This window comes from Rattus rattus, chromosome 10, assembly GCF_011064425.1.
Source record: "Rattus rattus isolate New Zealand chromosome 10, Rrattus_CSIRO_v1, whole genome shotgun sequence".
NCBI classification, from domain to species: Eukaryota; Metazoa; Chordata; class Mammalia; order Rodentia; family Muridae; genus Rattus; species Rattus rattus.
In genome coordinates, this window is record NC_046163.1 from 4,575,339 (window position 1) to 4,598,668 (window position 23,330).

Sequence of the window (23,330 nt, forward strand, 5' to 3'; positions counted from 1 at the left end):
AATTCTGGGCCCCAATGTGAGCTCCAGTCTCAAAAAAACAAGGTGGGTGGCCGTAAAGGAATGACACCCAAGGTTATTCTTTTGGCTTCTCCATGCACGTGCACATGTGCTTGGGTACAGAAAAACACGGATGCACACGTATGTGAACACACACATGAAGAAAAGGAACCGAAAACCGATCTTGGACCTTGATGAATCGGGCTCATAAAACATGGGTCTAAAGTAGCGTGCAGTGTTGTTTGTGGTTTTTTAAAACTGTTTTGAAGGATTGGGGTAGACCACTTGCCTAACATGTACAAGGCCTTGAATTAGATGGGACATCACCACAGCGGTCACAGTACTGCAGGGCACACCTGTAAACCACGAGCCCTGTGAAGGAACAGGAAAGCCTAGAGCCCCTCAGGGCCGTCCGCTGCGTGCTGGCCCTGGGAAAATGCCATTGCTGAGTTTGTAGAACCGTGACAGAAGTTGTTCTGCTTGTGGACCTGTGGAAATGGAAGTAAATACTCAGCTGTCTTTGAGGGAATGGCCGTGAAGGCAGGGACCAAGGGGACTGGGATCACACCCAGCTGGGTCTCGGGTGTTTTCATGGTCATCCTGTGTTGGGCCCTGTGAGGTGGGCAGGACTGACTTAACCGTGGCTGTGCTACAGAGGGGCATCACTGTCGCCAGGGAATTCAAGGAGCTTCTTTAGGACGACCAGAGTCTAACACAGTATTTTGCCTTCGGAACTCACGTCATTGGGTCATTGGCCACATAGTTGATTAAGTTTTCTTACTCATGTCTCTCTATCAATGAATGTGGAGATATCCAAAACACTAGGAAGGGTTGAAAAGAAAACCAACAACAATGAAAACGAACAAAGAGGAGTGTGAACCGTGTGCAGGCTGCAGCTTCCGTCAGTGCTGGGTACCTGAGAGCTGGGCATATACAGCCTGTCTTCCCATTTAGACTCTACATCTTTTTTTCCCAAAGATTTATTTATTTATTATATATAAGTACACTGTAGCTGTCTTCAGACACACCAGAAGAGGGCATCTGATCTCATTACAGATGGTTGTGAGCCACCATGTGGTTGCTGGGAATTGAACTCAGGACCTCTGGAAGAGCAGTCAGTGCTCTTAACCACTGAGCCATCTCTCCAGCCCATAGTCTCTACGCTTTTATCATGTGCAAATCATGAGATATTTAAATCTAGAGTAAAAGAAGTTCGTGTCCTTCCACTCCCAGCACACCTGTGGTGATAGGCACGTGCATGGGGTGGCTGTAACACACATAGGCATGTGCATGGGCTGGGTATGGACACACATTGGCATGTGCATGCGTGGCTGTAGACACACAGGTACATCTTCTGTATGTTGAAGCTGTCAGAGTTCATGGCACAGACCAGCCAATAACCAAGTGAAGTTAAGCAAGCTGGACCCTGGGGGAGACAGCCAAGGAAGAGAAGGGCTGGATAAGGACTGGAGAGCTCACCAGCTGCTCTGCAGACCTCTGGCTTGAACCCCAGACAGTGGGTCTGCTGCCTACTTCCCCATTCTTGGATGTGTTTTCCATCCAAGTGCAGAAGGGCTGGAGGTTTGGTGGTTTCTGTTGTAATAATCATGTCCACTCTGCAATAGTGGAAAGTATTAAAAGCTCGGAGAGCCTCTGTGCCGCCTTGCTTAACCACAGATCCCTTCTGAGCGCCTTGGAGGAGTGCTCTCCCTGAGCGTCTGCTGGTGATGTGTGTTCTGAAAGCAATCTGTTTTTTATAGAGGTAGGTGTTTTGGGGGAGGCCATATCCTACCCCAAACCTGCAAGATGGTGAATCCTGTTGCTTCCAGTTCTGTTGAGCCTTGGCTAGATTATTCTTTCAGCGTGAAAAGAGATCCTCAGCCCAGGCTCGGACATCAGAGGTAGCAAGAGGTCATTGTAGACACTCCCCTGCTGTAGATGGTAGACCTCCCAGACCAGCTGCAGAACATCTGCCTCCTTTCCAAAGGATCAGGGATGAGGAGCCCTGTGAGCCCTGAATTTCATCCAAAACACTGGAACCAGCAGAAGAAAACCCCAAACCAAACCAAAACGCTGCTGAGAAAAGGGAAGTGAGGCCTATCCCAGAGTCAAATGGGAGGAACTCTTCTTTCATGATTATTGGAACTCTCCCAGCCTCAGATGTCATTCTTTCCAGGGGCAGTAGTGGGGTGCGAACCTCGCCGGTGTTGGCCTAGGCCAGATTACAGACCCTCTGGGCAGAGGGCCTCAGTCCCATCTCTGCTTGATGGTCCCAAGTGTCATCTCAGGACCTGGACTCACAACCTGTGTCTTGTACAGAGACTGCTTGGCAAGCTGACAGGCCACACCAACAGACTGGAGACAGTCCAGTCTTTCCAAGGAGCGTATGAGAGGAAGGATCAGTGTCCAGCCCTGAGGAGAGATGGCCGTACAATGGTGAAGTGCCCAAGTCTTAATACATGCCATCCAAATACTGGTGAAACTCTCCAACGATTCCCAAGATCGTTTTAAAACAGTTTCCCAAATATTATGGAAGGGACACTTCTCTTTGCAGCTGTATAGAATGATTTTCCCCCCAAACCTAACAAATTTATTTTGCCCCTTCCATACACTTACGTACAACAGCACTGGCTAGGACCCCAGGGCAGTCTGAGAAGGGCAGCCACAAGTTGAAGTCTTGGTACGTGCTGGATTTAAGGACGCTTGGCGGAATGAGCAGTCATTCCATGTTGTTCTCTTTCTTAAGAAGGGAGAAAAACATGTTGTCCTCAAAATACATGAAGTTGCTGAGTTTTATGCGTCCTTCCTCAAGCCATGCAAAGTAACAGTAGACAGAATGCAGCAGGCTTCGGAAGGGGAGAAAGCAGATGTCCAGAGCATAGTAATCCAAAACACGAACTGAGCATAGCCCATGAGAGACACACAAAACAATGGTTTTGTTTTTATTCAACCAGCAAACCAAAAATCTGTGAAGAAATTCTCAGAGTTATTAAAGATTGATTTCAGAGCCTCTGAATGTTAGTCAAATATTCTACCACTGAGCCACACTCCTGCCCCAGATATAGAGGGTCTTTCTTAATTACCTAGGCTGGCCTCAAACTTAGATCCTCCTGCCCCAGCCTCCTGGGTGGGTGGGATTACAGGCATGTGGCTCTGGGTTTCTGTATTAAAGAAGGATTTGAAACTATATGCTGCCCATGTGTACTGAGTATGGAGGATCTCGGTAGGGCACATGGTCTGGACAGAATCCTAGCTGGATTTCTGTGAGGAAGGTGGGGAAGGGGATGACAAGAATCAAGGCTTTCTTCCTTGAGTAGGTCAGAGGATATGTCCTTTGGCGCAGGGCATTCTGTTTGACTTTGGAGGAGACAGGGAACACAAGCGGGTTGAGCCAGGGCTTGGTAGCTGCTTGGGACTCTGGGACTCCCATAGAGGAGTGTCAGTGTCCAGTGCCTTTACCTGACCAAGCACAAGACCAGGATGATGGCAGTGGTTCCTAGTCTTCTGAAGTTCACGTCCCCTGACTAAAGGACAAGTCCCACCTATCCCTGGCTCTGCCTGTGAGGCTGGGTCCCTGGGCAGCCTGAGGGTGGATCTTGTGGCTTTCCTAGAAGGCTCCTGCCAGCCTGGTACCAACTCTCTGACTCAGTCTGGGCAATGAGGTTTTCAGAAACTCTCTCATGAGGGCTGGCTACTTTGGGGTTAGAGCAAGGGATACCCTGTGAGCCTTGTTTTAGGCCAAGGATAAGTGGGAGACCATGGTTTGCTCCTTTGCTCCCCCACTCCCTGTAGCCCACAGGATCTCCTCTTTCTCCTTGTCTTTCCTCTCTTCCCAGGACTCTGGTCTAAGATAAATGCCCTGACCTCCTCGAAGCCACACAGCCCCCTCCCCCTCTGCAGGGTGAATTAAATCCAGCAATATGAATTAGCTTTGATTTGTCCCTCAGGAGTCTGCTATTCAGCTGGTAAAGCATTACCAACCCGCTACCCCCAAAGCGATCCATTAATGAGCTCCTCGGCCGGGCCAAGGGTATGAGGTAACAGATGACTTTGGTCGGTGGTTGGAACTTTGAAGACGTTGATTTCTCAGACTCACAGGCATGTGTGAGGAGGAGGCCCGGGCAGGCTGTCCGCCGGCAGTCTGGTGGTGGTGGTGGGGCACTTTTATCTTATCAAGCTTAAAAGCCCAGGAATAGAAAGTTTTCCATTGGAGGAGGTGGGGGGGACAGGATCTCAGCTGAGGAGGAGGTGACATCCATGAGGTCTCAGGTGCCTATTCTGGTCACTGGAAGCCTAGAGCCCTCTCCGGGCCGCTGACTCCCTCCTTTGGCGCCAGACCTAAAGAAGAGCTATTGATCTGCAGACATCTGAGGATGAGGAGGGCCCAGATGAGGGAGGTGGTGGCGCTTGCTTCAGCACAGTCACCGTGTGTCTCCAGCGCCTTTTCCAAAGACTCCCGAGGAGTCACGGGCTGCCAGGAAAGCCCAGGACCCCACAGAGGCTCTGCTGCAAGGCCCTGGCTCATGGTAGGTTCCAGGCCCTCTGTCTGGAGATGCTCCGGACTAGAGTGGAGTGGGTATTCGGCTTCTAGGCCTCTGCCTAGTGGCTTTTCTCATGGAAAAGGAATGTGGGGTCTTTAGGCAGGCTGGCCCTTAATACTGAGCTCAGGACCATTTCTCCCGCCCCCCAGCCCCCACCTCCGCCCCCCAGGCTCTGCAGAGAGCAGGGCAATGGTGCTGTCACCTTGGCTGATTGAAGCTGAGCAGATACGCCTGACGGGCACACTCATTCTGGTTCAAAGGCCCTGTTAGTCTGTAGGTTATACATAGTAGGGCTATTGATTAGGACTGAGTAACCACTGGGACCGGGCTTCCTGATCCAGCAGAACCTGGTGCCTCAGAGAGCTGCTGCCTTGTATTCCACCTGTCTTGTAGCTTGTGAAGCAGAGTGAGCAAGGGCTTGGGGGTAGCAATGGTTCCTGGACAGAGCTTTCCTACCTGCGTTGCTAGTGAAAGTGTGAATGGTATACAGGGCTGGAAGCTGCTGGGTGGAGCTGTCTTGGAGAGGCAGCAACTGGTCACTGCTTTCCTTTCCTGAGCACTACTAATTAGGAAGAGAATAGTCCTTAGCTGGGGTTGAGGGACAGAGGAGTGCATGAAAGATGATCAGGACAGACAATAGCAATCGATTACCTATTCTCACTGCTGCTTCATTCATCCTCCCACAATTTCCTGGGGCCAGCAAAGGCTCTGCTAGTGGCAGCATGTGGGGGCCAAGGATGGATCTGAGACACTGCTTCCCAGCCAGGGATCTTTCCGTTGGGTCGCGGTTTCTCTTACACTGGTGTGGTGCCGTCCAAAGAAAACCAGACACATTCATATTTACTTTTTAGTATCTTTCACTTTCCCCCCTGTATGGAGGGACTGACAGAGGAATTAGTCTTTTGCATTTAGGCCGTGCAGAGAAGCAAGGCCCTGTCAAGGGTCGCTGCCTGGCAGCCAGGGCTGCCCCCCTTTGCCATGGGGATTCTGCTCATTGCACTGACTGACGATGGTTTCCGTTGGATGGTTGGATGTCTTTGGGGTGCATTGCCTTTCACTGGGCTCCCTGACCCACCTCTGTTTCTCAGTACATACAGAGGTAAGCAGAGATTCCAGGTAGTCACAGCGTGGCTTAGACTTGAAACTAAAATTAAATGCTATTTCTGGACCAAATATTTGGAATCAATTTTTTAAAAGTAATAGGGCATAGTGACGATTTTGGAATTTCGGTTTCTTTAAAACAAACAAACAAACAAAAGCAAAACCCCACAGGATTGTTATAAGAATGTGCTTCCGTCTTGTTTTATCCCTAGCGTGGGGATATGGGGCTGCTTCCGACTGTCTGCAGCAGCTGACCGTGATTTGCCTCACGCTCTAGCAGAGGCATGGCTTTGCCAGCTGCAGGTCGTTTCTGGGATTGTGTGAGGTTTGGAGTTCTGGGAACTTTTCAGAGGGTCCATAAATGCTAGGGCCCCATAGGTGGTGATCGTTTAGTAGTTGTGTTCAACGACTAAACCAAAGGAAAGAAATAAGATGCAGGGATCTCTATCTCTGTCTCTCCCTCTATCCTTATTTCTCTCCTACCTAGTGATAGGCACAGGAAGAAGAGGAACCCACAGAGTAGCAAAGATGAGCTATGGTATGATCTTGACCATGATAAATAGTTTTTCTGGTTAAGGCTTTACCATTTAGAAAATGGAAAATTTATCCTCATCAATAACCAAATACTCTGTGCTAAGAAGAAAAACGGTTACTAGGTTTCTTGATTTCACTCTTTAATTCTCTCTTTACACACACACACACACACACACACACACACACACACACACACACACATTCCCTTGTTCCTCTGCTATTCAGCTCAGTGAATTATTGACTGAATAAAAGTCATTCGGGCCTATCAGGGCAGCGTGAATGTCAAGGCCAATGCTACACCTCATCACATGTGCCGGCTTCACTTGGTTAGCATTTCAACCTGCCTGTTGCCAGAGGAGGGAAAAGAATGGTGGCTAGAGAACTGGGAACCATGGGATTCCGTCTCTGCCTTCCTCGAAGGACCCCATGGGCAGCTGGGCTGCAGCATTAAAGAAAACAGATACGGACAAGGGACTCACACATAGTGGTAAAGCCACTTCCTGGCTGCCGGGTCTTTCCTGAGCAAAATGACTTCCCTGAGCTTTGGTTTTTTTTCCAAGTGAGGCTTCTCCTTGGGCACTTCTGTCATTAAAGTTCTCAGACAGACACTGTGGACAAGCTTCCAACATGGCTGCCTGCTCTTTCTTTGCACACGGGCCAGAGTGGACATCTGCCTCTCGTGGGAAGGCATAGTATTTGAAGTTTGCCTGGGCAGAAAGGGAAGAGGGACACAAAGCTCTTAAAGCATCTTTTCTAGAAAAATTCCTCTCAGTGAGTTAACCACATCAGACAATCGACAGGCAGAGGAGCTAAGGCAACGTCCAGAGCCAAGCAATGTGCCAGCATGTAACATCCTTTGACTGGACTGTGGGGGCAGGGGCCTGGGGGGCTCACGGATGAGAGAGGAGCAGACCTAGTCTATAGAAACCTCTGTGGTCCTAGCTACACGGACCTGGCTGCAAGGGACCTTTTGTCTCCTGCAGAGAGGCTGGCCACAGATGTCATCTATTTACTTTCCTTTTCACTGAAGAAGTGTGCCATACCCTCTGGCAAGCTGCCCTTTGGGTGTCTCTAAGTGACCTAAAAGCAGGCATGGAGAAACCAGTTGGATATAGTGGCTTGGTTGTCCCATAAAAGGCTGGCTCTGTCTGCTCCTGGCCATGAGTAACTAACTCTCCGACTCTCCGGCCAGGCATACCTGTGCACCTGTGTCTCTGTTATACTCCAGCCTGCACATCCGGACCTGTTTCTTTTGGTATCCCGCAGTCTGCATGTAGCAGACGAGATTCCTTTTAAATCAGACCTGTTTGGCTGAGGTCACTGGGTCACTGACCCACTCCAGGTTACCAGAGAGCTAGGCTACCCTCTGCTCCCTCTCAGCAGTGGTGTCTGCTTCAGATGCAAAGTAGACCAAAGTGACCCGTACCTTTCTCTTGCATCCATGCCCCTCACTCCTGAGCTTGTGTCCTTCTCTATCAGCTCCCCGGGGAGCCCCTCTGTCTTCTCAGGGGTCCCCAGGGATGGTGGTGGAGATTCAGAGCTAGGGAGGACCTCTGCTGTTTTGTCTTATTTATACCTAGAGTAAAGTGACACTTGCTACAGCGGGGGGGGGGAGCGCTGGAGGGGGCGGGGCTGAGGGAGCATCTCGCACAGTGGTCCTCAACCTTCCTAGTGCCGTGACCCTTTGATATAGTTTTCCATGTTCTGGTGACCACAATCATAAAATTATTGCATTGCTACTTCATAACTATAGTTTTGCTACTGCTATTAATTGTAACGTAAATATCTGATGTGCAGGATATCTCATGTGTGACCCCTGTGAAAGGCTCATCTGACCCCAAAGGGGTCGCAACCCACAGGCTGAGAACCACTAAAGCTGGGTTCCAAGACCACACGCTGGCTGCTTCTTGTTCAGTTCTTTAAACTTGTCTACTGTAGTTCAAACACACTTTCTCTGGTAACTGGATCTCTCCTTCCTGTGTGACCATCCAAGCAGGGTGTGTCTGCATTGAACTCTTTCCTTTGTTCTCTGGCTATGAAACCTTTTCATACACTTCTTCCCATGACACAGAATCAGGGACATCTGTCCTGATGGGTGCACACTGGCACGGCTTTGTTCAAAACTTGTTCTGTGTTGTTGCACTTTCCTCTGCATGACCACACCTGAGGCACAGCCTGGACCTTCTGGTGGGGTGTTCTGATGACCACTTTCCACCTTCATAAGCTCATGAAAAATAAGGTTCACCTGTCTTCCTCACCATGACACTCCCCGACACGAATATCAACTCTTTCTTCCCAGAACTATTATACACCAGGGCCTGCACATCCCTTACCTGCCTACCCTCCGTCACCACGACTAATCACCACTGTCAGCAACGTGTATTTCAGGAGGCCACAGTGCCACGGCATAAAGAAGCCATTGACTAGGGGCATGTCTCTTTAAGGTACACGCTGTACCATTAGGCAACATTGCCTACCATTAGGAGACATCGCATGGGAAAACTATAAATACACTGCCTTAATCAAGAGATTAAGTAAAATTGGAAATGGTTTAGCGACTGTAAGAGGACCGACTCCATTATGCATTGATTTACCTGCTCCACTCTGTGAAATGAGTCCAGGCACTCTACCCCTGAGCTAAAACTGGCGCTAATTTTAGACAACTTACGAGCATTATGGGTAAATCTGCGTCAATGGTATGAGTGTTGGAAGCATCTAAAAGATACAGAAAGAAATCCGGGATGAGAAGGATAGCCCTAGCACTCTGGTATCAGTTAGTGCTGTCTGTAATAGAAGCCTGATTCCCTGAAATTCACTTATAATCAACACGCACACGTGCACGCACACACACACACACACACACACACACACACACACACACACACACGACAGGGGGCATGCTTCACGATAGAATACTCTCAGATAGCAAAGGAGCCTAGCACTGGAATTCGGACAAGGTGACCTGTGCTCCCTCTGCCCCAAGTCACGTCCATGGTGGGTGCTGCAGGGTCCCTCCTGCTCTTTGTATCTCCTGTCTGAACTTGTCGTCGGCTGAGCTCTCTCCCCTCATCTCCAGCCTGGCCTCATGCTCTGCCTGCCCTCTGTTGGTGGTGTTAGTCTGGGAACATGCAGTTACGTTGGTAATAGATGAATGTGCAGGCTGAGGGGCACACACAAACACACACACACACACACCGCATGTGGCAAGACCGTGCCTCTGCAGGCCTTCCCGGAAGCCTGCTTCTGCCAGGTCAGTTGGGTGTATCTGGGACAAAGGTACAGGAGACCTAGGCAGCATGCCTGGGACTGTGACAAGAAGCCCATCATGGGGAGCTGGTAACTGAGATGTCAAACGTAGAGGCCAGTGTCCTGAGAAACACTGATAATCTGTTTGGTGAGACAGGATCTTCCTATGTAGCCGAAGCTGGCTGGATCTGCCACGTAGCCCAGGGCTGGCCTCCACTCATCACCCTCCTGCCAAGTGTTGGGATTACAGGCTTACACCACCACAGCTGGCCCAGATATCTGTTGTAATATCCACCAAGCAACAACCCGAGCAGAGAGGTTCCTTCAGAAAGAGTCTGCATGTCAACTTCACCCAGTCTTACCCTAGCAAAAGGGGGTCATTGGGAGTTAATGATGACCATAGACTTGGGATTAGCTTTGGATCACTTCCTTATGCCTCTGTTCTCACAGGCTTCTCAACACCACCCTACTCCCCCAGGGCTTTCTCTTCTGAAGCTTGACCTGTAGGATCCTTCACAAAGCCACCATCTCTCTTTTACATAGCAACTGAACAGCAGAGTCAAACTCGGGCTTGTTCAGGTACAGCCTCTCTCTTTCAGAGATAGCACAGGTCCTCAGCCAGCTGCCACCTTGTCTGCCCATGAGAAGTGCGAGCATGCCTGCCTGTCTGTCTGTCTGTCTGTCTGCCTGTCTGTCTCTGTATCTGTCTTCCGTCTCTTCCATGTTGGAGGTATGTAGTGGGCTTGTTGGATGTGGTCTGCCTTTCTTCTGAAACAAGGAGGTACAGTTCATGGAAGACTTGGGGCCTCAAGCTCCTTTCTAGAGAGGTTGAGATGTAGGTGTCCCAAACTGGCTGTCTGACCCTGGGAGTAAGAGGTTTCCATCCTCCTGTTGCTGGGTGTCTTAGTCAGGGTTTCTATTCCTGCACAAACATCATGACCAAGAAGCAAGTTGGGGACGAAAGGGTTTATTCAGCTTACACTTTCCACATTGCTGTTCATCACCAAAGGAAGTCAGGACTGGAACTCAAGCAGGTCAGGAGGCAGGAGCTGATGCAGAGGCCATGGAGGGATGTTACTTACTGGCTTGCTTCCCCTGCCTTGCTCAGCTTGCTCTCTTATAGAACCCAAGACCACCAGCCTAGGGATGGCACCACCCACAATGGGCTTGATCACCCCCTTGATCACTAGTTGAGAAAATGCCTTACAGCTGGGTCTCATGGAGGCATTTCCTCAAGGGAGGCTCCTTTCTCTGTGATAACTTCAGCTTGGGAGAAGTTGACACACAAAACCAGCCAGTACACTGGGCTCATGAGGGGTTTAACCAGGAGTATGCAAACTGTGTAGGCTGTGTTGACTTGGGTTATGGTTGCAGATGTCCAGGCCTGGTTGCTGTAGCGTGCCCACCATCTTACTCATATGAAACCTACTTGCCCATAAGATCTAGTCGTCCATCCATCTGCCTCACTCACTCTTCTGGACCAGTCACAGGCAGATGTGTACCACTGACGAGTGGGAGGGTTCGTGTACCACCGAGGAAGGGGAGGGTTAGTGTACCACTGAGGAAGGGGACAGTTATTGAACTGTTCTGACCACCTTAGTTCAACAGAAGAAGACCTGAAAATGAGGAAAATCTTGCCTAGAGCTGGGCATGGTGACACATACCTGTAATCTCAGCAGTAGGGAGGCTGAAGCAGGAGGATTATGTATGTGAGTTCCAGGCCAGCACAGACTCCTTACCAAGATATATAAAAGCTCTTGGTTAGTGTTAATTACACGCTGACCCCACAGAACTTGGGTATATGACCTCCCACAGAGCTGAAAACCCCTGCTGCTGTTTATTGAGCAGCGATTAAGTATCAGGCGCCCGTGGGTGCGTTATCTAAACGTTCTCTAATTTTTCAGAAAAAATTCCCAACAAGAAAGCTATTATTTCAATTCCTCAGACAAATTGAGGCTGAACGAGTTCTAAATTTAACTAAGAGAAACTGTCCAGACATCTCATACCCAGGTAGAGGCAGGCTGCAAGTTCAAATTCTGACCCATGTGACTCCAGGGAGGACACCAGCTAGAGCCACTCTCTGGTACCAGGCTGAGTGTCGTCAGAGCCTCCAGCTGATCCACAGACGTCCCGGTGCCATCCGATAAGGCAGTTGGTGCTGGGAGTACCCTGTCCATCCCGATGCCACCAGGAGCAGGGTGCAGAGGGCTACTTCCGCAGAAGAAAAAGCACTTAGAACCCCAGCCCTTTAATCGCAGCCTCCCTAAGCCCGTTCGGGATGGACCCTGCACCTGGCCTCCGGGAGGAGGGGAACCTGGATGAAGTGGGGATGCTACTGAGAAGCATGTTATTGCATGACCAAACAGGGCGGCTGCACAGCGGCCACGCATGATGGATCGCCACGCTCCAGCTGTTGCCTGCTGGTCTGAGGCTGCCAGCCAGTAACCTCACCTCTCTGATTCACCATTGCCCCAACTCTAGAGGTTGACTAAAGACGCTGGAAAACAGTGTCTGTACGAAAGCCTGCACATGGGTACTCCTCGCAGCCTTACTTAGAATTCTTAACCCTTGGAGACAGCCAAGACATTCTCCAAGCAAGTGAAAACTGAGGATGGTGGATCCCAGATGGTGGAACACCTTTGGACAGTTAAGAGAGATGACGCTATGAGGTCATAAGACAGAGGAGACTCAATGCATCTCACTGGTTGAGAAGGCCAATCTGATAGGGTTACATGTTAGATTGTGCCAATTTTGCGATGGTCTGAAAAACAAATCTGTTAAAAAGTAGGTGTGTGGGCAAATAGAACACAGAACTTTAGGACAGGAAAGCCACTTTGCCTTCACCATGAGTGCGTGTCCAGACTCACAGAATGCACAGCACCTTGTGAACCGGATGTAAACTGTGGCCTCTGAGCAGTTGTGAGTGTAGGCTCATAAGCTGTAACAAATGTACCCCACAGTGGGGTGTTTATAATGGGGAGGCCAGGCACGTGTAGGGGAGGGTTATAAAGAAAACCTACTTCCTGTTTAACTTAACCATCAACCTATAGCTGCTCCAAGATACCCTACTTTAAAAATATAAGTAAAAGGATACATCGTGCAGCTCAGTATACACTGTGTAAGGTCCTATAGGAGAACTCTCCAGCAGCAAACAGTGGTGCCCAGCCATCATCGCTGATTTTTTTTTCTTTTTCAGTGTTCTAGGCAGGGTTACTTTCTGTGGGGGTCTTTGCCAACACCACAGCCAGCAGAATAATGATCTGTGTGAAGCAAGAAGAAAATCTTCTCACGCAGTTCAACATGACTTAGTGGCTGCTATTTCCGACTTCTAGAGTCTGACCCTGGGAAGTTTATTTTAGGCATATTTAAGTACAGCACAGTTTGAAAAAAAAAGTACAATCCCATATACACAAGGAGGCATAATTACTCGGAAACGCTTCTTAAAATACACGGCATGTCTTTCATGAAGACGTTTCTATGGACAGGCTGCATGTGTTACCGTAAAGGCCTAGGGGAGGAGGGTGTGGTCTTGGTCATACACACAGCATAGAGGTCGTCTAGATTATTACAGATCTCCAGTCCTGGTTGCCTGAGCTTGGGATGGTCCGGCTCTACAGAGAGCACAAATCACTAGGCTATTAGCCATCTCCATTCTGGGTGGGAAAACAGCTAATACATCTGTTCCCTTGAAAAGAAAACCTGTGTGTTCAACATTCTTGTTTCCCTAGCGCCAGCTATCTGTGGGTTCAAGGACCTTTGTGCTCCCAACGACTGTGGCTGTGATGAAACGCCATGACAAAAGCAAGCTTGGTGGGGGGGGGGGGGTCTATTCAGCTTACACTTCCACATTGTTGTCTGTCATTGAAGGAAGCCAGGGCAGGAGCTCAAGCTGAGTAGGAACCTGGAAGCAGGGAGTTGATGGAGAGGCCATGGAGGGGTGCTGCTTACTGGCTTGCTCCCCATGGCTTGCCCAGCCTCCTTTCTTATAGAACCCAGGACCACCAGCCCAGGGACAGCCCCACCCATGATGAGCTGGGACCTCCCCAGTCAATCACTAATTAAGAAAAATGCCCTGCAGGCTTACCTACAGTCTGATGTTACAGAGACATTTTCTTCATTGAGGCTTTCTCCTCTCTGATGACCCTAGCTTGTGTCAAGTTGACCAAAAAAAAAAAACCAAAAAACAAAAACTAGCCAGCACACATGGTATATTTCCCATTAGTAAAAATCATATATCCTTTGCAAAACCACAAACGACTTAGACACTGTAGAGAGAGGATACACCCTTAGGCCCTCCTTTCAGACACTTCTCTGCCTATGGCATGTGTAGAAGTATGCATGTATTTTATATGATTAGGGTCATGCGACACAACCATCTCCTCTTTCATGTTGACCAGGGTTAGGCTGCATCATATATGAGAGCTACGTTCCAGTTCATGGAGAAATAGGTCATGACAGTTGTGGGTCAGCTGCAGATGGACGTTTTGGACGATCTGTGGTGATAAAGAGCTGTGGGTCGAACATCTTAGCAAGATCTATTCAGATAGTAGACACACCCTTAGGGGAAATCTCTGCAGGACCTGGCCCCTCACATACCAAGAAAACGCTTCCTCACGTCTCCACACCAGTTTATGATGGACTTTTCCTGGGGAGACGTGATAGTCTACTCACCCTAGAAAGGAACCCACCAGAGACAAGCTTGGTGAACCAGTGAGTTTTTATTGGGGTCAGTAGTAAGAATATGGGTGAGGGGTTACGTCAGCAGCAGAAGGATGACTCAGAGGCACTCGAAGGCAGCTGCCTCACTGAGTAGCCTACCTGACACAGGTGACAAGCCTGCCTGACACAGGTGATGAGTTACGTAAGCTGCGTCCTTAAGCTCTGAGCTCAGCTTACAGGCAGCCAGCAGGTCCAAGATTCTCCTCTCTGCCACAGAGGTCATCAGTCTCCTGCCCTGGACAGTTTTCTGCATCTGTAACCCTGGGGAGGGGTCCTGCTAAAACCTGCAAGTTTCAGCTTTTCCAGACGTGGGTCTCATGGGCACCCCAGCCTCCTCCCTCCTGGAGGGAGTGTTTCAGTTCAGAGGAAACTGCAAACCTCCCCTTCGATCGGGACTATGAGCAACAACTTTCTTTTCTAAAGCTAGAGCAGAATTTTAGAAAATTGAGTGTTGGGGGGAGGAGGAGAGTGATTAGAAAAGAAGGGAAATCCCAGGGCAACAGAGGTGTCTCTTCAGGAAGGTTACCTCATCTGGCTTTAGGGGACACCCAGTGTCTCCTGAGTAGCTGAGACCTGGGCACCTTGCCTAGACTGGAGCTGGGGGAATGGTAGGGGTCCTGAGGAGGCGTCAGGACCTGTTGATTCAGGCCTCTGTAGAGGTCTGGAGGTTGGCAACACTGAAGGGATGTGTATAGACAGGCTTTTGGATGCTCGATCCTGTGGCAGCCGGCCACTCTGGACTCAGATTTTAGACTGCTAACAAGAATTTATCAAGCTTCAGTGTGTACCAGTGGTGTGATAGTCATGTATGGTCTCACATTCAGTGACACCATGAGGTAGGGACCACCACCACCTCCACTTAGAAAGAGGAAACTGAGGCATGCAGGAGTTAGCCCAGGAGCCTGGGAGTCATCATCATGGCACTCTGGGCTCTCCCCTTCAGCTAAAAGCAAGGTACTTCCTCCCTCTGCTGGCACTGCCAATTTACGTGAGACTCTTTTGAGGCATCCTGGGAAATCAGTTTTACCAACGCCAGGCAGGAGATCTGGGAGTGCAGCCCTGGAGTCTTACAGGACACAGTGCTGTACCACAAAGAATATCCCCATCTGTTACAGGGCTGGAGGAGCATGGTGGGACAAGCAAAGAGAGCTAGAGAGCAAGGTGGAGACTGTAGGGAAGTCAGGGGCAGGCTGCAGTGACAAAGTGAGCCTGGGCTAGGTGGTGTGCAGAGTAGGGTACCACCTCCCTGCATGGTCTTAGAACTGTCATAGCTGGTTCAGCCCAGGAGCTCCAGCGTGAGGAAGCCCAGGGCAATGAGAAAAGGATTGTCTGAACAACCAGGACAGCCACCCCGACTTGTTCTGAGGACAGACAACCCTTACTTCACTCAAGATCTTCTGTAAATCAGATGTCCCTGTACCCATTATCCCTTCAGATTTCCCAGTAGTGCCCAGTACATTATTTTAAAACTAAAAGCTCCCCATGTATCTGGTAGAATGTTGGTAAGGCTGGATTGCTCATCTACAGCTTGGTAGGGTAAGAAAGAAGTTCACACAGCAGAGGAGAGGAGAGAGGAGCAGGGGAGGGAATATTGCCTGGGGTTTCCAGGTTCTGGGCTAACTCTAGACATAAGAGCTCCATTTAACCCTCAGGATGGCTCCGTGATTCTCACGTGAACAACCTATTGTAATTCGCGTTTTATCGTTGAGGTTAATGCTCTGAGAAATTCAGCACCTCAAGCTCTGTCACCGAGCTGTTTGAGGAGAGTCTAGAGGCCACAATGTGTCTTCTGGCTCCATTATGCCACGGTGTAGGCCAGGTAGGGCTGGTTCTGAAGCGTAGGGTAGGACCTAGGGGACAGCATGGCTGATCTCTCAGAAGGGCTAGGATGCCCAAAGGTTGGCAGTGACTTCAGAAGTCAGAGGCTATCCACTTCCCCTTGGCTGTCCGCACAGGTAAGAGGAGGATCTTCCCTGGAGTGACAGCAAGGAGCCACTTGGTGGCCATCTAACTAGGTCCTGTGTCCTTGAGGGCCTGGGCAGGAGGAAACACTGTACTACTTCTGTATCTTGTGTCCAGCTCCTTTGTGGAGGGGATTCTCCCCAATGCAACACATGCCATTACACAGCAGCGTGTGCGTGTGTGTGCGTGTGTGTGTGTGTGTGTGTGTGTGTGTGTGTGTGTGTGTGAGAGAGAGAGAGAGAGAGAGAGAGAGAGAGAGAGAGAGAGAAAGAGAGCGAGAGAGAGCACTTTGCATATTGTGCATTTGAGAACTTGGGTGAAGCACAAACTAACTTTGGCAGCTCTGGGGATGAAGAGGACATTTGCAGCATCTGCATTTGGAGAACACTGTCTCCGAGCATATGGTTCCTGCTGCTGGCTTTCCCTCCTCTAAGCCCCATTAGTAGATGGAATGTTGTTGCTGTGCACAGTTTCTCATGGCATCTGAGCCTAGCTCTGTTGTTTGAGACGGTGACCCATGAGTCAAAGCCAAGAGCTCTTGGGGTAGGTAGGTGGCCCCAGCTTCAGTCCACCCATCCATGGCCCCTGGCCTTCCAGGCTGCTGCTGATCTCTGTAGCTGGTGTCCATGGGAACCTCATCTGTTTGGACTTAAGTACTGTGTTTTTCCAGGATGGCCTGGGATCTCTCAGGATTGAACTCTACTTTCTGCCCAAAGGCCCAGCTCTCAGGGCCTGGTAATGGGGCCCTATGTGGAAACAGGGCCATTGTGGATATAATTCGTCGAGATGAGGTCCTTCTGGGATAGGGTGAGCTGCTGACTCAGTCTGACCAGGATTCTTTTGAAGAAGACAGACACGTGAGGAGAAGGTCCTGAGACGATGCAGGCAGCGTTTGGAGGCTTATAGCTCAGAAGCTTGGGAAAGGCAAGAAAGATTCCCATTCAGACTTCAGAGGGAGCGCGGCCCTGCAAACAACTTGAGGAACCAGTTAGTTCCTGCTTAGGCGATGGTGAACACGTGGAGATAGGAGAAAACCTGTAAGTCGGTGCCTTCCCTTCTACCCTATGGGTTCTGGCGACCACACTCAGGTCACCCAGAAAGTTCCCTTTCCCCGGCGCCATCTCAGTAATCCTGACCATAGCCGCTCTATGGCTGACACCACTAGTGTCAGAGATGCCCGCACATCCCTGTCTGTTGTGCTCTCCTGGAAGTCGCCAGGTAACGGAATCCGTGTAGTCGCTCATCAGCGGGTGGGCGGTGTCTGCACACAAGGGAGTTCAATTCAGCTTTATGGATGAACGAAGCCATTTATGAGAGAGTGGATAGAACAGGAAATCACGCTGAGTGAAGTAAGTCAGACTCAGACAAATATCTCTCGTGGGTAGAGTCTGGATCACGTAGAAAGGAGTGGAGTGGGGTAGTGGGAGGTGGAGGGGAGGAAGTAGGATTCTCCAGAGGGGGCGAGAAAATGATGCACGAGTATGAAAATGCTACAATAAAACCCCTCATTCTATACAACCAATGCACACTAATTAAATGGATAGAGTTTGGGGATGTTGCCCCCTAATCTTGTGTTGCCTCTTGGTGGCACAACGTTTGTCCTAGCTATTCAGTGACGGCAGGCCCGGGTCTCCTCTGTTCCCTCTAATGAGGATACCTGAGCTGGCTACAGTCACTCCTTTCTTGGGTTGAAGGCTCCTTCAACCCAAGCCTGGTTTGGCTTTCTTAGCTCACAGAATTCTGCCTGAAACATCTTCCTATATCTGTGCCGTGTGGGGCCTGGCTTTCGGCTACTGTACAAATTAGTTTTATTCTCCTGTGTGTCCTGACTGTGCCCTGGTTCCTGAGAGTCCTGTCTTTGTTCGGTGTTTGTTTTTGTTTGTTTTCAAGACAGCGTATCTCTGAGTAGTCCTGGCTGTCCTGGAACGCCCTCTGTAGACAAGGCTAGCCTTGAAGAGGTCCACGTGCCTCTGCCTCTGCGTGCTGGGATTAAAGGCCTCTGTCACCACTCCCTGGGTGAGAGTCCTGTGTCAGAGGATATTTGACTATGTTGTGAACCCCAAGATTGTGAGCTTAAAAAACCTTGTTGTGGTCTGGCTGAATCCTAACACATATCTTTAATCCAAGAGCTGAATAAAGTTAACCCTGGGTCAAGAGGCAGAGCAAGCAGTCAGCTGTCGGGGACTGAATGTCAGTAGCCAGAAACCAGGGCCTTTGAGCAGAGGGGTATTTAAGACGGCGTGGGGAAGGAGAGAGAGCTTTTTCCTTCTGAGACATTGTAGAGTGGTAGGAAAGTAACTTTCTCTGCTTTTCTGTGCTAGCAGGGTTTTCACCCCCGAATCTGCTCCTGAGTCTTCATTGCTAGAATCAAACGACTGGGACTTTTGTTTTTAAAACAACAGTCTTCTCTTATTTGTACCGATGTCTCAGGTTAGCACAGAGTGTATGGCAGTCCGGGCCTTGTGGGTGGATGCTCCAGGAGATGGTGGCATCTTCATGGCCCAGTCTCACCCAGGATCTGTCTTCCTGTGTCCAAACCGAACACCGGATAAAGGTTATAAAAGGAGGGCTGTTGGGGTCAGCTCTAGGGGTCCCCTGGGACATGGCCAAAGCTTTGGGATATGGAGCATTGTCCCACTCAAGGCCCACCCCTGGCCTGTAGGATGGTTTCTGTGTGTAGTAGTGGTATAGAGGCTCAGAGGTCATCGATGCTAGCCTGGAAGCACTGGGTTTGGCGTTTCCAGGGACTGGGAAGTATGGAAGAAGTATGGAGGAGGTATGGAGGAGGTATGGAGGAGGTATGGAGGAGGTATGGAGGAGGTATGGAGGAAGTATGGAGGAGGTATGGAGGAGGTATGGAGGAGGTATGGAGAAGTATGGAGGAGGTATGGGGAGGTATGGAGGAGGTATGGGGGGAGGTATGGAGGAAAATGGAGGAGGTATGGAGGAGGTATGGAGGAAGTATGGAGGAAGTATGGAGGAAATATGGAGGCGGTATGGAGGAAGTATGGAGGAGGTATGGAGGAAGTATGGAGGAGGTATGGGGGAGGTATGGAGGTATGGAGGAGGTATGGAGGAGGTATGGAGGAGGTATGGAGGAGGTATGGGGGAGGTATGGAGGAGGTATGGGTATGGAGGAAGTATGGAGGAAGTATGGAGGAAGTATTCCGGGAGCTTCACCACCACCACGACTGCCCGGTTTTATTAGGGTTACTAATCACTAACGTCACTAGTGTACACTCTCTGTTTTTAGTTCATCGTCATTTTGTTCCATTGAGACAGGGAGCCCACTATGTAGACCAGGCTGGCCTTGAACTCTGCCTTCTGAGTGCTAGGGTTAAAGGTATGGACCACCACACACTTTTCTAAAGGGCGTCATGGTATATATTTTTCTGAAGTTCCAAACCTGCTCTTGGAGTCTTCCATTCTTAGCTTGTCCAGTTTCAGGACTATAAAAAAAGATCTTCCTGAGGGGTTGGTGTGTGTGTGTGCGTGCGTGCGTGCGTGCGTGCGTGCGTGCGTGCGTGCGTGTGTGTGTGTGTGTGTGTGTGTGTGTGTAAGAGTCACTGAAAGAGAGCAGCCCAGGTGCACAGAAGGTGTTAACCATGCAAGACACTGCAAGGGGAAGAAAGGAAACCTTGTGCTCTCTGGATGTCTTCCCCCTGTGAACATGGTGGCTCTCGCCGTGGAGCTGGCAGAGTTTCTAGCCCGCCCTCCTCTTCCTATTTCCACATTCTTGGGCTCTGGAGCATTCTTCAACACTCAGAGCGTGACTGAAGCCACGCAGGTGTGTCCCAGAGCTGAGCCCCAAACAGTCCCACCCTTTAGGGGCTCTGCCCCCAGTGCTATGTTATCAGAAACACTTGGCCTTTCTGGATGCTGTGGGTAAACCAGGCACACAGCCCTCTGTGCCCCTTACCCACTGAGGCTGAGCTATCTCCACTGAGCTGTGTGTCAGCCATTGGAGCTCCAAGACACCTTTGGGCCCCTGAAGGCCCCTTTACAATTTCCGTTGGTTGTAGCCCCATCCCCACCCTCCAGCTCGACATAAGCTGGGGTCATCTGGGAAGAGGAAACTTCAACTGGGAAAAATACCTCCATCAGATTGGCTTGTGGCGAGCCAGGGCGGAGGGTATCTTCTTGGCTGATGATTGATGTGGGAGAGCCTAGCCCGTTATGTGCGGTGCCCCCTCAGGGCAGGTGGTCCCAAGTTGAGTAAGCTATGGAGAGAGTCTCAGTGTTCTATTGCTATGAAGAGACACCGTGACCATGACAGATCTTGGAAAGCATTTCATTAGGGGTTTGCTTACAGTTTCAGATGGTTGGTCCGTTACCATCATGGCAGGGGAGTGTGGCTTCGAGCAGGAAGGCGTGGTGCTGAAGTGGTCACTGAAAGCTGCATCCTGAGCTTCAGGTGGGGGAGTGGGGGTGGGGACTGCAGGAGGCTAGCGGGGAGACACTGGGCCCATTGTGGGATTTTTTTAAACCTCAAAGGCCACTTCCAATGACACACCTGCTCCAACAAGGCCACATCCGCTAATCCTCCCAAACAGGTCACCAACTGGGGACCAAGCAGTGAGCATCTATGAGGTCCATTCATATTCATGCTACCATGAGGAGCAAGCCAGTAAGCATTGTTCCTCCATGGCTTCTTTAGTCCCTGCTTCAGATCCCTGCCCCGTCTTCCCTTCATGGTAGACTATAAACTAAACTCTCTTCTCCTCAAGTTGCTTTGCTGTCAGTGTTTAGTCACGCCAATGGAGAAAAGGCTAGGGGGATTCCAGGGATGCTTGAGGCTTTACCTCAGGGCCTGAGGGATACGCACACTAAGCTTCTAGCTGTCACCTCAGGAATTTGTGGACACAATTTTAGACCACGGAGAAAGGAGGGTGTGGGGTTCCGGAACCTGTGTCCCTTTATTGGTCAGGGTCTCTCAGTCTGGAGGCTGATATGGGGAGATCTAAGGAGGCAGCTGGGGAAAGCAAGAACCACCTTCTGGAATTCCTCAGCTGAGCAGGAAGAAAACCAGCTGCCTCAGGACCCCAAGAGAGAGTAGGCTGCTCAGTGCTTGGAAAAAAAGAGACCACGTGCCAAAATTCGAAGTCTGGTAGCAGAAAGGACAGAAAGGACTCTCAGGGTGTCTGAACCATCATCAACCAAGAGTGATCCTCCCTGAGCTCTGAGGTCCCCTGCCATAAAACCCACCTGCTCTGGGTTACCTCAGGCACCTCGCTCAGTCAGAGAAGCCAGTGTGTGGAGAGCTATGCTCTGACAAAGCTGTGGCACCTCCAGGACAAGGGACCACAGCTGACCCAGCAGCCATCTGTGGGAACTGTCCTACCTGCTGACCACTTGCTTCCATTTCCTGTTTCCACCCCGTCTTCCACCAGCCCCGCCCTCCTGTCCTTTTCTTCTCCTGCCCCTGGCTGGAATCTCTCTGCCTCCTGGCCCCTTTGACTACCCTTCCCTTTTGCCAAGGAGGCTCCAGGGGAAGGTCCTGAGAAACAGGCAACAGTAGCTCGCGTATGTTCTGCCACTCGTGGTGTGTGCCTCCCTTTAAATTTCTGGGAGTTTCCTATCTCTAAGGAAGTCCCTGGACGAAAGTCTAAAGGTTCTTTCCAATTCTGGACACTGAGTCTCTACTTCCGTGGATGAGAACACCACCTCTGGAAATGTGTACGATTCCCCCAGTTTGGGATATGGTCAGTGGACTATTCCAGTGGGGTTAAAAGAACCACCCCGACGTGGTGGTTTAGACCACCGCTGGGCTGGACAGGGCCAGAGGTAATGCCTAAGACACTGACTGTGCCTTCGGGGGGACTTTAATGCATGCAGACACACCCTCTTCTGCCCGTGGAAGCATCTTCCCATAAGGCTGGGTGAAACCTATGTTTTATAGATGGACAATGCGAGGTTCTTCCAGGGAGATATGGCCTCTGGTTATCAGTATGAATTAGTAGAATGGGCACTGCATAACCGGATGATCTGACCATGAAGAAATCACCAAGGACTCCAGGTCCCAATAGCGAGTGCAGGGTCACAGCAGATAATGCGGTGGAAGTGGTCTATATGAGTCTGAAGCATTTGCTGCCACCATTCGCTCCAGCACAGAGGTCAGACACCACCCTGACACAGTCGCCGCCCAGCCTCCCCTCCTCTCCGGCGCTATACAGCTCTTCCCATCGGTGCTAAGCGCAATCCCAGTTTCTCTGGGTAAGGAAGTAGACATCTTCCTGACCCCTGATCCCTTTGATTCTCTCCCTCTAGATTGTAAATTCACCTGCCACCCAGAGTGCCGCAGCCTGATTCAGCTGGACTGCAGACAGAAGGAGGGCCCTGCCCTGGACAGACAGTCTCCAGAAAGCACCCTCACCCCGACCTTCAACAAGGTAAGCAGGGGAGGCCACAGGCCAGGCTGGAGAGCAGCCCCCGTGGGTGGCACAAGCCGTTCTCTGACCAGATGGAGCCTCAGACACACCCTTCCACAGGGGTCTGGGGACGTGACAGGGAGAAGCCTGCCCTGCAGATTTCTCCACGAAATCTATTTGACCCTGGGCCCTGATCCAGGTATGGGTGCAGGTAGGAGCAGAGTGATTCCTAGAGAAGTTTCTAGAAGGCCTGAAGCTCCACACATCATCTTGTCTTTAGATCATAAATCCTTCCAGACTTCTCAGACAGACCTTCAAAGGGGCTGGGCATGTGCTCTTTCTCTGCAGAAGCAAGGGGAGTATGGTGTCCTCAGTGGCTCATGATTCCAAGGTTGGCAAAGCACGTGAATGACCATGCATCTGAACTATGATGTTTAAGGTTTGGGATGCAGACAGAGGAGAGTGTGTATTGATTATTATGTTAAACATGCATTGAATATCTGTTATGCATCAAAGCATAATAAATGATAACTTCAGATGGTCCACAGAGAGCCTCCATTCTGGCCGGGGAATTGTAACATAGCTGAGTGGTATGTACCAGGACATGGTATATACATGTGTGCGATAACTATCAGTTTAGTGTTTTGGGTCCACTGCTAACAGAAAAAAAAAAAAAAATTCGAGAAAGGCTTCCCAAAGGAGGTGACATTTGGTGTGAGCCTTGTCCCTCGGGTTGAGGGCTTGCTGGTCAGGGAAGGTACCTGTGTCCTAGGATATTACCCATTTATTAATTTAGCGAGGTTTTAAGTGCCCACTATGGGGGACTTCACGATACACTTAAGAAAAATGGATTTTTCGCGTC

The 23,330-nt window shown here is 50.2% G+C and overlaps 1 protein-coding gene across 1 annotated transcript in view; it reads left to right on the forward strand.

The window, feature by feature from the left end:
• The window catches only part of Rassf5 (Ras association domain family member 5), a 64,302-nt gene that overhangs the window by 7,787 nt on the left and 33,185 nt on the right, over positions 1-23,330 (forward strand). Inside the window, exon 2 of the mRNA XM_032914740.1 lies at positions 22,368-22,489. Coding sequence (XP_032770631.1) covers positions 22,368-22,489 — 122 coding nt within the window. The remainder of the gene's footprint in view (positions 1-22,367; positions 22,490-23,330) is intronic.